At 46.2% G+C, this 12,601-nt stretch overlaps 1 protein-coding gene across 1 annotated transcript in view; it reads right to left on the bottom strand.

The window, feature by feature from the left end:
* The window catches only part of LOC138453084 (dihydropyrimidinase-related protein 1-like), a 325,099-nt gene that overhangs the window by 63,240 nt on the left and 249,258 nt on the right, over positions 1-12,601 (bottom strand). Inside the window, exons 9-10 of the mRNA XM_069605592.1 lie at positions 3,594-3,750; positions 145-286 (exon numbers count right to left, since the gene is read on the bottom strand). Coding sequence (XP_069461693.1) covers positions 145-286; positions 3,594-3,750 — 299 coding nt within the window. The remainder of the gene's footprint in view (positions 1-144; positions 287-3,593; positions 3,751-12,601) is intronic.

Here is a 12,601-nt window from a genome sequence, read left to right as displayed (position 1 = left end):
ACAGCGTATTCTGTAGGCACAGTTTGGATTCCACTGCACTTGACATCCCAAACCAGAACAATGGCACCAGAGTCACTACCAGAGACTTTTAACTCCCTGTCTCAGATACCAGCTGTTTCCATCATAAGAAGTACTATCACTTACTACGGACTTGTCCCAAACAATGGTCATCCTTTCCTCGATTCCATTCACTCCCTCTGGGATCAGAGTGAAGTTATCTTTTCCGATGGCTTTCTGTGCTGTGCTGTAGGAACAGTGTCCACTTCCTGTCACTTGCAGATCCCCACTGAAGACAAAGAAAAGATAGCATACTTCACATTAAACATGTGCAATGGTACTGACAACACAATATGACCTTTGCAGTGGAAGGTTCGGCCCTGAAGGTACAGGGGTGTCGAGAAGGAGGAGACGGAGATGTAGGTGTAAGCATGACTGTGAGGAAGATCAATGCCGAGACAGGCAGACTAAGCAGGTTCCTGTGGGCCAGGGCAGTCCCAGGCGGGCTCAGATTGTGAGAGTAGGAACAAGACAGATTCAGGGACCACATGGTCAGTATAGAGAGGAGGAGAGTAAGGTCTGTAAGTGTTGCCCACCCTTTTCCAGGGATCCCTCTCTAACTCCCCCGCTCCGGAATGACAGATAGTCCAGCTGCTCAGGAACTTTGGGAACTTCAGTAACCAGGGTTACGGGACCCCAGATAGCCTGCCTCGATAACCAACCAACGAAGGCTGCAATGACAGAGTAGAGGTAGGTAGGTAGGGCAACCGCCCCGGACTTTAAGCAACTTCGAAAGAAGAGGGTTTGGGAACCACATGAGTTTTTAACGCTGGAGCGGGGAGAGGTAGCGCCACCTCCTTCGAGTTCTAAGCATTGGAACTTTGATGCTAGAGCCAGGGGGCCTGGTGCCAGCACTCATCAGGAAGGACACTTACCTGGAGACGACCCTCTTGACTGTTGTGTTGCTCTTGTCAAGATTTTGTTTAAACGGGAAACCTTCAGTCCCCATTTTAGTTAGTCCACTGTACACAACACCTAAATAAATCAGAGCACAAACTACATGGTCTTGGTGTCCTTCTTGGTCCCCGCTGACCCTTACATGATTCTTATCTGTACACGGCAAGATCATGCACATGTCACCTGTGCTTTAACAGCACAGCAATATATACATGGTGTGCTTGGGTTAATGCTTTCATTATCTTGCTTTGTGTGAATCGTGAAACTCCTGAATCATTATTTCTCTAAACCTCACATGCTTGATAACTGCTTTTAAGACATCCCAATGTATCCTATTGAAAGCCTTTTCTATATTAATCAGCAGTGAGAAATTATTGTGACAACTACACCGACAAAAGGAGCTCATTGCTCGCAAATGACAGGTTGAACAGGAGCGTGAAAAGAATAATACATGAAGGAGGATAATTTAAAAAAGAATGAGTATAAAAGAAACCAGAGATTTCAGAATGAGGAGGCAGCCACCAATGCACTGTATGGAACACAACAACACAAGCTGTAAACAAAATGGCTGTTGCAAGTCGTCATGGAGATATTTGAGGGGTGCCTTGTGGATGTGGCACGCCTCAGTCATTGTGAAATATCCTAATGGTGAAAACTGGAGTTATGAAAAGGAACAGCTGGGTGTCAGTTGTCCCATATCTTCCTCATAGAACCTTCTCGAATAATGTACCGACAATGATGCTTTTCCAGTATTTCATCGCACCATCCCATTCACTGCATCTTTACCTTTCTTGATTCTTTCTCTGCTCTAAAATGTTTACTCTTCCAAGCCAATGTGTTTAGTATTTAGCAGTCTAGTCAGAACTCCAGAGCCGGTAAGTCTCCCTCATGTAACTTCCTTTGCTGTGTGCTCGCTGTAACAAGTGACTTATGTTTAGTCATTATATTTTTAAGCACACTAAGGCAGTTCAGTGGGAAATCTGTTTTTCTTAGCTTAGTTTGCCCTCATTAACACAGTTGCCTTTCTTGTATTTTCATTATTTGCAAAGTTGCTTATAGTGACCAGGTCAAAATGAAGAAAGGAGGCGCAATGGGTAGCGGCTTTTGCAGGTTCTGCATTAAATGAAAGCACAATAGCTGACGGTTTTGCAATTCAGAAAGTGTGAACATTTAGGCTGATTTTACAGTAAGGGAGGGGTAACCAGTCTCCCACAGATAGATATTTGTATAACCTCTTCCACACTTGAGTCTGGTCCCCCGATAAAAAATAAATGAGTGGACGTACCCAATATATGCACTTTTAGATGAAAGCCTCCTGTAATTATATTTTATAACCTCTTTGAAACTCCAGATGCTTTAATACTTCTGTGTCTATTTCCAGCTAGTTTTGGGGATAGGGACGATAACAGATGAAGACTTCAAGTCAAATGAAATGAGGTTTGATGAAAGCCGCTCGGCAGCAAACCTCTTCATTTGTTCGCCATCATAAAAAGATCTTGGACCTCCTTATGAGTATGGCCGATATGAGAGTAAGAATTGTGCTAACAGATTTATTGTCATTTTACCATACCGCTGGATTCCAACTTCGATGGTAGTATGAGCACTTCAGGAATTTATCACCGGTGGATTGTCCACCGATGGCAATTTCTCCAAACCCCATTTGGAGGCCAATCGGCACTACCTACCTGCCTCTCGTAATAAGGTGGAATTACTGCCAACCCTGGATGGTAGAATCAGTTAACGGGTTTGCCGGAATTAGCCCAGCTAATTCTCGCTAACTCGAACGAGGGCCCATGTGTTCTTGTCAACTAACAAATGTGTCGGCTATCAAAAAGATGGAACTGTGGCCCTGAGTTCTTAGGTTACCTCTTTTTTTTTCCGAAGCCATAGCTCCCACGTTTGATGGCTACAACCAAGCACCCTAACAGCCATGAATTTATGGGGGTGGTTTGGGAAGCAGCCATGGGCTCTTTTCCTATGTCATTTACAACGTGGCCCAGCAGGGGTTCCCTCGTCTTTATTCATATCCAACTCTTCAACAGCGACCTTTGAGCAGTGTGGCAATCCGCTACATGGCAACGTAACTCACTAAAGCCACCCGCCATCAGGAACTGCAGCGTTCACACACATTGGCTAGTTCAGCGCACAGTACACATAATGTCCTCCATATCGCAAGAGGATAGATCAGGAGCAACGCGCTCGCCTTGGAAGCAAGACGATGCAGAGCAACACAGGTTCGATCCCCGGGTCCACGCTTAGATATTAAGTGTGTTATAAATAACCAATTAAAAATGATACTACAGCAATGGCCAGGCTCTATCAGTGGAAGCAGGCATGAGCCACGTGGGCATTGTGCTTGCCTGATAGCTCACAATAGCAAAACATATTTCAAAGAAGTATTTTTTAAGAAGCCCTGGTCTATCTAAGCAAGACACTGAGACCAAAAGTCAGAAACACAACCTTGTATTGTAATAGATATAGATTGTGTACAAATATTTAGAAAATTGGTACACTCTAAAAGACCACCTCAAAGTCACTGACCTTTAGACACTCAAGGAGAACAAGCATTCAATTTCATGGGGGTAGAGAGGATAAAAGCACAAATCTCAAATTCCTCTAAGGAATGAAGAAACTCATACCTGGCCAATAGGGAGTTCAGATGATCTGGCGTCGTCGGATCGGGGCTTAGGGGTGGTGATGTCACATAGGAGGCGGCCTTGGCCCAGTTTTTGCTCCAATAATGTGTTCCATCAGTTCCGAGACTTGCTGTGATTGGTTCACCGAAAACTAAAGCCCCTAAATTCAAGAAGAAACAGGGGGTCATTCATCAGTGAGATGGGATAGACAGTGTTCATCTTTGTTAAATGAGGACCAGAAACAGAATCTGAAATGGGTGATGGCTATAGGGCCAAATTAACGATACAAAGAAGGCTACAGCGTTTCGACCACCAATGTTGCGTAGCATTAAGCAGCATCGACGTTCAGCGTCCTCGTCAGTGGCGCGTTCTGCGTTGGAGGGAGGAGGAAGTGCGCAGTTTCAAGAGGCAGGTCAATATGTTTATGTTTATTGAATTTATATAGCGCTTTAAGCCAAAGTGCTTTACAATATAACAACAGGTACAAAAGTGTGAGAAGCATATTTACAAACATGAACAGGTCATTAGAACAATACGTAGAACTATTTACAAGGGGGGGAGAGGGTGGGGTCAGGGTAGAGGAGGGGGTAGGTGAAGGGAGTTACGGTGTAGGATTTGAGGTAGGGGGAAGGGGAGGGAGGTGAAAGGAAGGGGGAGTGATCTGGTGTCCTCATTGCCCTTAAGTAGTATTTGTTACCAATTTAAGTCAGTCAATACACTGCATCCTAATTAATGGACTACATTCCATGCAAACAAGGTCACGTGGCAGGAACTGCTTTTTTACAGAGAAGATGGCATAGAGGGGCACTGCCATTACGCAATCATTTTGATGCATGCATGTTATTAAGGAAGAGAGCTAACAGAGGGGGGTCACATCTCAGGTAGTTGTGTTTTCCCGGCCTTGTGTAGGTGCAGGCAATGACCCCAGTCCATTTCCCCCAGGCCAGGAACACTTGGGAGTTGGGATGGACCTTGCACAGGTTGTAGGCAGTGCACAGGCAAAGCTGCCATTGCCCAATGCGGCCTACAGGCTTCACTTCAGCCAGCATGGACCAGCAACGCTCCTCCATCAGATGCGGGTGTCGCAATGGAATCTGAAAAAGGTTCACCAGTAATCACAGGTTATTTAATGCAGAAAAAGGGCACCGCTGTACAGCCCTCAGGCGCTCGGAACTCAATTTGCGACAATGTTCAAATACATGAGAATCTAGAATAAGATTATTTAATTAGATGGCTGCATTGTCACATAGACTTGTAATTTAGCTGTGGATTAGCTTGAATATCATTATGCTAATGACTGGAGACTGTCATAGCGGGGAGGACTGTTTTGCGCTGCTCTACTTCACTCTTACCAGAAAGAAACCTACAATCTCAACTGCCAAAATAACATCTTTCAGGCATGATAGAAAGGTGCTGTCAAAATAGGAACTGAATGTGAAACTGACTTCCATTACCCTGTCAAGTCATTGAATTCAGTGAATCAAAAACAGTGACAGATTAGACAACACTGATGATGGCTACATGAAGGCATGTGTCAACCCCCCATGGAGGAGGCAAGGCACATTGATAGCTTTATCATATGCAAGATATATCTGTATATGGTGAGTGTATTATCTATTTTCTTATCATGTGTGGGGGTGGCAGGCGTGAGTGTGTGCACGATTTGTAAAATGTCCATCACGCCTTGGGTTGTGTGTTTCATGTTTCCTGTAAAGTTTAACTAAGTTTATGGTAGAGACACATGTTTTTGCTTCCTGAAGAAATTGTGCAATTCAGTGAAATCCATGCACTGCACTGCTTTTTCAGGAGGTAACAGAGCAGACTCCTCGATGGACCGCAATATGGATTGTAGCATGTGTGTGCTTGTTTACATGATGCACTGAAATAACTCTGAAATATGCAGCAACTGAATTAACATCTTTGCATCTAGCTCAAAGCTGAACAGACTGTGTTATCTCTTGAATGTGTTGGAATTTGTTTGAATAAGAAAATTAATAGAGTTGGTCTGAGTGTTGGCACCTCAACATTGACATTCCCAGCATTTGTAAACTCTGCATGTTGTTATCTTTGGACTCTGTGCTTCTACATTAAGGTTGCCATTCCCAACATTTGTAAACTTTACATGTTGTTATCTTTCCACTGAGTGCGTGTACATTAAGGTTGCCATTCCCAACATTTGTAAACTTTACATGTTGTTATCTTTCCACTGAGTGCGTGTACATTAAGGTTGGCGTTCCCAGCATTTATAGACTTTTATAGACTTTCCAGGTTTTTATTTTTGGATTGAGCGCTTGTACCTTAAGGATGGCATTTCCTGGGTTTGTAGACTTTACATGTTATCTTAGGACTGAGCGCTTGTACACTAAGGTTGGTATTCTCAGCGTGTGTAGACTTGCCATGTTGTTGTCTTTGGAATGAGCGCTTGTATATTAATCAACTGCTGAGCTTTATTCAAGTCTTTTGAAAAGGGACAAGCATACTCGTCCTTAGCACTTAAGGGGTTATGGTTGGCATTGCCAACGTTTGTAGACTTTACATGTTGTTATCTTTCTACTGAGCGCCTGTACATTAAAGTTGGCGTTCCCAGCGTGTGCAGACTTTGCATGTTGCTATTTTAGGACTGAGTGCTTGTACCTTAAGGTTGGCATTCCCAGCGTGTGTAGACTTTGCATGTTGCTATCTTAGGACTGAGTGCTTGTACCTTAAGGTTGGCATTCCCAGCGTGTGTAGACTTTGCATGTTGCTATCTTAGGACTGAGTGCGTGTACATTAGGGTTTGCATTCCCAGCGTGTGTAGACTTTACATGTTGATTTCTTTGGACTGAGCGCCTGTACATTAAAGTTGGCTTTGCCAGCGTGTGTAGACTTTGCATGTTGCTATTTTAGGACTGAGTGCTTGTACATTAGGGTTTGCATTCCCAGCGTGTGTAGACTTAGCATGTTGTCGTCTTTGGACTGAGCGCGTGTACATTACGGTTTGCATTCCCAGCGTGTGTAGACTTTGCATGTTGTTGTCTTAGGACTGAGCGCCTGTACATTAAAATTGGCGTTGCCAGCGTGTGCAGACTTTGCATGTTGCTATCTTAGGACTGAGTGCTTGTACATTAGGGTTTGCATTCCCAGCGTGTGTAGACTTAGCATGTTGTCGTCTTTGGACTGAGCGCGTGTACATTAAGGTTGCCGTTCCCAGCGTGTGTGTAGACTTTGCAAATTGTTGTCTTTGGACTGAGCGCGTGTACATTAGGGTTTGCATTCCCAGCGTGTGTAGACTTTACATGTTGATATCTTTGGACTGAGCGCCTGTACATTAAAGTTGGCTTTGCCAGCGTGTGTAGACTTTGCATGTTGCTATCTTAGGACTGACTGCTTGTACATTAGGGTTTGCATTCCCAGCGTGTGTAGACTTTACATGTTGATATCTTTGGACTCGGTGCTTGTACATTAAGGTTGGTATTGCCAACGTTTGCAGGCCTGCGGGTGATTTACAGGTAACAGATGATGAGACGCAGCCTCTCCCATAACGTACAGACCATCGCTGCTTCTCTTTCATGCCGAACGCTCCATTTTAGGAGCACTCTACTTGACAATTCAATTCACCTAGGGATTGGAAGATCCTCATGTCGGGTGCTTTCCCGTCTGAGGGCTGACGCAGCCTCTGATCCTATAGGCTCTAGGTAGTGCTGGGGAGGAAGCAATGGGGCTGTCATCCTCAGTCACTCTTATTGTTGCTTTGTATGGGCAACATAAAGACGGGGTATAGGAATAGAGGTTGCCAATTATTGATAACTTCTTTCCATGCTTCCTGTGTGTGAATGTCACAACGCGACCCTGGACACTGTGGAAAAGATGGAGGCTTACTTAGGCACCTTGCGGTCCTTACCGTTCTAGTCTTTTTGGTCCTTTTCCTTTAAAAGGTAGCCACGCCCACAACGCTGTGCGTTGCAACTCGCATTGTCAGCCTTTTGCTAACTTCGCCTGCAGTGCCACTCTTTGAGCTCGGTCCCTTGATACTTTTCGACCTAGTACTCAGCCCGCTTTGGCTTTCCCTGTTTCTCGGCTCTTTCCTTTTGTACGGGCTTCCGTACTGTAAAGCCATCCTTCGTGCCCCTCTGCTACTTCTCTCCCGCTTGCTCTCTCTCTCGCTTTCACTAGATACCTGACTCTTGTGCATACGCTTTCGCTCCGCTTGCTCTCTCTCTCGCTTTCGCTAGATACCTGACTCTTGTGCATACGCTTTCGCTCCGCTTGCTCTCTCTCTTGCTTTCGCTAGATACCTGACTCTTGTGCATACGCTTTCGCTCCGCTTGCTATCTCTCTCGCTTTCGCTAGATTATTTACTCTTGTTAACCGCTTTTGCTCCCGCTCACTCTCCCTACTATTTCTCTCTCTCCCCTCCTTGCTCGCTCCGCTTCTGTTCACGCTCTCATTCTCCTCTCTCTCTCGCTCTCCTGTACCAGCTCTCTCTCTCTCCCTCTCTCACTCTTACCTGCATTATAGCCTTACCATCCCTCCTGGCTGCTCGTGTACAGCCTCCGCTTTGCCTTCCTTGGATCGCAGTGAACTCTCTTCCAATCCTTTTCGACATCAGCCCTCCACTTCCGACACACTCCCTGCCAGCAAGGACTCGCCATCTAACAGGGTTTTTTCTGCCGTCACTGGCTTTTTCCCTGACGTTACGGGACTGGCTCCCCTGGGTCCACATGACAGCTTGTTCCTACCACTGTCAGGGTGGCCTCAACCGGAGCTCGTCCCTATCTCTACGAGCGCAAGAAGGACAAAAAGGGAAGGAAGAGCACCAAGACGGACGAAGACCCGCAGGAGATCAAGAAGGAGGGGAGAAGAAGACCAAAGACATCTACCAAGGAGGATTCCTCTAAGGAGTCAGGTGAGGAGCCTTCGGGGGTGGTAGTTTCCGATTCTGACAGTTTGCAACACCCACAAGTCAACATGGCCTCCCTAGAACAGATCCAGGAGATGGTAGCTGCTATCCAAGGCCTTCAGACTGAAGTACAGAATCTCCGAACCGAAAATGTCAGTCTACGACAACAGATCGCAGTACGAGATGACACTCGGGGCGACTTGCCTCCACAGTCATTCTCTTTTGGAAAATATGATGGCAATCCAAAACATTTGAAGGAATTCCTGGATGCTTGCATGGTCTATTTCACTTTTAGACCGAAGGCCTACGAACTGGACAGGTCCAAGGTTGGTTTCCTTGTTGCTAATCTCGTCGGAAACGCCTTGGCTTGGGCTACCCCGTTGATATCCCAATCCGATCCAGCAGTCAACGATTATTCCCTATTTACCCAACAGATGAGAGCCAGATTCGACAGACCTGAGGTTCAGTTTTCCTCTTATGAAGCCCTCTTGGACTTTCGTCAAGGGAATCAAGATGTTCAAACTTTTGCTTCTGCTTTCATCAGACTGGCAAAGGATGCAGGATGGCCTGACTCTGCTCAACAAACCCTCTTTCGCCGGGGACTCCATGATGATCTCAAAGACGAGCTAGCCAGAGTGGCTCGTCCGACCTCCTTCCAAGAACTAGTGACTTTGACTCTTCAGCTGGAATACCGACTTCAAGAGCGAAGACAAGAAAGGAGGAGGTTCCGAAACCTTCCTTCTGCCAGTACTACTCCAGTTCCTCTTCCTAATCGGAGCCAGACTGAAGAACCAATGCAGATCGGAACTACTAGAGGCCCCTGACTCCAGAGGAGAGAAAGAGACGTAGAGATCTGGGTCTCTGCATGTACTGTGGATCTTCTAAGCATTTGCTCCGGAACTGCCCCGAAGTACCTCCAAGACGTTCGGGAAACGCTTCTCCTCGGTCTTGAGCAGGGATAAGAACCGGGCAGAGACGATCAATCCCTGCAACCTTACTTGTCAGAAGGCTATAGAAGATGATAACAGATTGTTGGTGTTCACCATTCATCTCACTTTCGAGTCCAATCCCACCGTTGAGGTCTTGGCTATGTTGGACTGTGGTGCTGCGGGTAATTTCATCGATGTCCAGTGGGCTCAAGATCAGGGGGTGCCTTTTCTACAAAAGAGCTGTTCCTTACCCGTAGAAGGAGTGGATGGAACTCCACTCTCCTCCGGGCCCATTGTACAAGAAACCTTACCCGCTACTATGCTTCTTTTTCAACACCAGGAACAGATTGTTTTCGATGTGATAAGAGCCGCACACTTCCCAATAATACTGGGTATACCATGGCTACGTAGGCATAATCCTACTATAGACTGGTCAGCCAACACTATATGCTTTTCATCTTCTTTCTGTACTTCTTCCTGCCTTCTCCAGACCAATCCGGTTCCTGGTAAGGGAATCCCTACTCCTAAATCCGCCTCAGTGGTGCAGATGGTGCTGCTCTGCTACCAACAATACGCCAAACTTTTTCAAGACGAACTACCACGCTCTTTACCTCCTCATCGGCCTGAAGACTGCTCCATTGAATTAAAACCAGGTGCTTCCGTTCCTTTTGGCCGAATGTATCCCATGTCTCTCCCAGAAAGAAGGGCCCTTAAGGAATATCTGGACGCAAACCTTCAGAACGGTCTCATCAGAGAGTCACGCTCCTCTGCCGGAGCATCTATGTTCTTTGTACCCAAGAAAGGGACCTCCAAATTGAGACCGTGTATTGATTATCGAGGTTTGAACTGTATGACTATAAGAGACAGATATCCCATGCCTCTTATAAAGGAAGTACTGGAAGCAGTTGAAGGGGCTAACATTTTCACCAAACTCGACCTTCGAGGTGCCTATCATTTGTTGAGAATCAAGGAGGGAGCTGAGTGGAAAACCGCCTTCAGAACTCCTCTCGGACACTTTGAATATCGAGTGATGCCCTTCAGACTGGTAAACGCCCCGGCAGTTTTCCAACGGTTTGTGGACAAGGTATTCTCAGACCTGCTATACTCTTTTGTAGTAGTCTATCTTGACGACATTCTTGTCTTCTCTTCTTCTCCGGCCGAACACAACAGACACGTTGAGCAGGTGTTAAGAAGACTACAAGAGAATCATTTATTGTTAAAGCCAGAAAAGTGCATCTTCGAATCCTCGTCTGTTCCCTACCTAGGCTTTATTATCTCCAAAGAAGGAGTTCAGATGGATCCCGAGAAGGTGAAGGCGGTACTTCTATGGCCCACTCCCAGCAGCCCTAAGGATATACAAAGGTTCTTGGGTCTCTCAAATTTTTACAGAAGCTTTATCCCAAATTTATCGGAGATCGTGCTACCCATTACTAACCTGCTAAAGAAGGGTCAAGAATTTTCATGGGACTCGAAGGCAGAACAAGCTTTCCAGGTACTCAAAGAAGCCTTCACCACTGCGCCCATCCTCATTCAACCCAATCAGTCCCTTCCTTTTGTGGTTGAAACGGACGCCTCTGGAGGTGCCATAGGAGCAGCCTTATTACAGTCTGGTAAGGATGGTATTGAACACCCGGTGGCGTACTACTCCCGGACACTCGCCCCGAGTGAAAGAAACTACTCGGTATTGGAACGGGAATTGTTGGAGACATCTGTTACAGGGGGCTGCCCATCCATTTCTGGTGAGAACGGATCATAGGAACCTCAAGGTACTCCAACAAATGGAGTGTCGTAATTCCAGACATGCCCGGTGGGCATATTTCTTCTCCCAATTTGACTTTGACATCACGTATCTTCCGGGGAAGGAGAACGTGTTGGCTGATGCCTTATCCCGGAGCCTAGGAGAAGAATGTCCAGTAGAAGGACACAAACCTGAAGAGATTCTTTCGGGGAAAAGGATATTAGGGGCGGTCAATTCATTTCTACAAGAGGTTGAACGTACAACTAGTTCTACCCAGATACCCAACGACCGTCTGTCTTCTTTGGAGAAAAGAGGGACAGTGTATTTCTACAAGGACACCCTGTTCCTTCCGTCTAAAGAGCTTCAAATTCAAGCTATGTCTTGGTGTCACGATCTACCCTCTGCTGGCCACAAGGGGCAAGGAGCCACGACCAATTTGGTATCAAGGTATTTCTCGTGGCCCACTTTAGCCAAGGATGTAAAGGCTTATGTAGCCGCATGTCCTATTTGCGCCTCCAATAAGCCCTCTATGCATCGCCCTTTGGGTCTCCTTCAACAAGGACCTTTGCCAGCACGTCCTTGGGAACACATTTCTACTGATTTTATTGTGGATCTTCCTCTCTCTATGGGTTCTACCGCCATCATGGTTACAGTGGATTCCCTGAGTAAGATGGCACACCTTTCTCCTCTACCTGGCCTACCATCGGCTCCAGAAGTAGCTGAGGTTTTTCTGAGAGATGTGGTTAGGCTTCACGGTCTACCCCAAACTATTGTTTCCGACAGAGGCTCTCAATTCACTTCTCGTTTCTGGTCTACGCTGTGCAAGACTCTGGGAATCAGTAGGGCTCTCTCTTCTGGTTATCACCCCCAAAGCAACGGACAAACTGAGCGTCTGAACTCCACTTTAGAACAGTACCTTCGTTGTTTCTGTGGTCAAGAACAGGAGAGTTGGAAATCTTTTCTCTTCACGGCGGAATTCGCCTACAATAATACAGTACACTCTTCCCTAGGAACCAGTCCATTCTTTTACTCCTATAGCTTTCATCCCATGCACATCCGCTTGGTCGGAATACCATTGACTGCTGTCCCTGCGGTTGACCAAAGGCTTAGTGAACTAAGACGTATACAAGGGGAGGCTAAGAAGAACTTGGAGACCAGCAGGGAGCTCCACAAGAGGTGTCAGGAAGAGATCTCAAAACCCCAAATGGATTGTTGGCACAAAAGTTTGGTTGTCCACTAAATTCTTGCCACGCTGGCTACACCCAGGGAAGTTTTCTGCCAGATTCATTTGGCCTTTCCCCATTTCCGCTCAGATCAATCCGGTGGCCTTTCGCCTGAAACTTCCTCACAGTATGAAGCGCATCCATCCTGTGTTCCACTCGTCCCTTCTCAAGGCCTGTCTATCAGATCTGCATGGTCGAACAGTGCCACGCTCATCAATTCCCGATAATCCAGAACCTGAGGA

This window comes from Ambystoma mexicanum, chromosome 4p (assembly GCF_040938575.1).
Source record: "Ambystoma mexicanum isolate Mex_15411 chromosome 4p, UKY_AmexF1_1, whole genome shotgun sequence".
Taxonomy (NCBI): Eukaryota; Metazoa; Chordata; class Amphibia; order Caudata; family Ambystomatidae; genus Ambystoma; species Ambystoma mexicanum.
The sequence above is the reverse complement of the archived record's forward strand: the minus strand, read 5'-3'. Positions and strand labels throughout refer to the sequence as shown.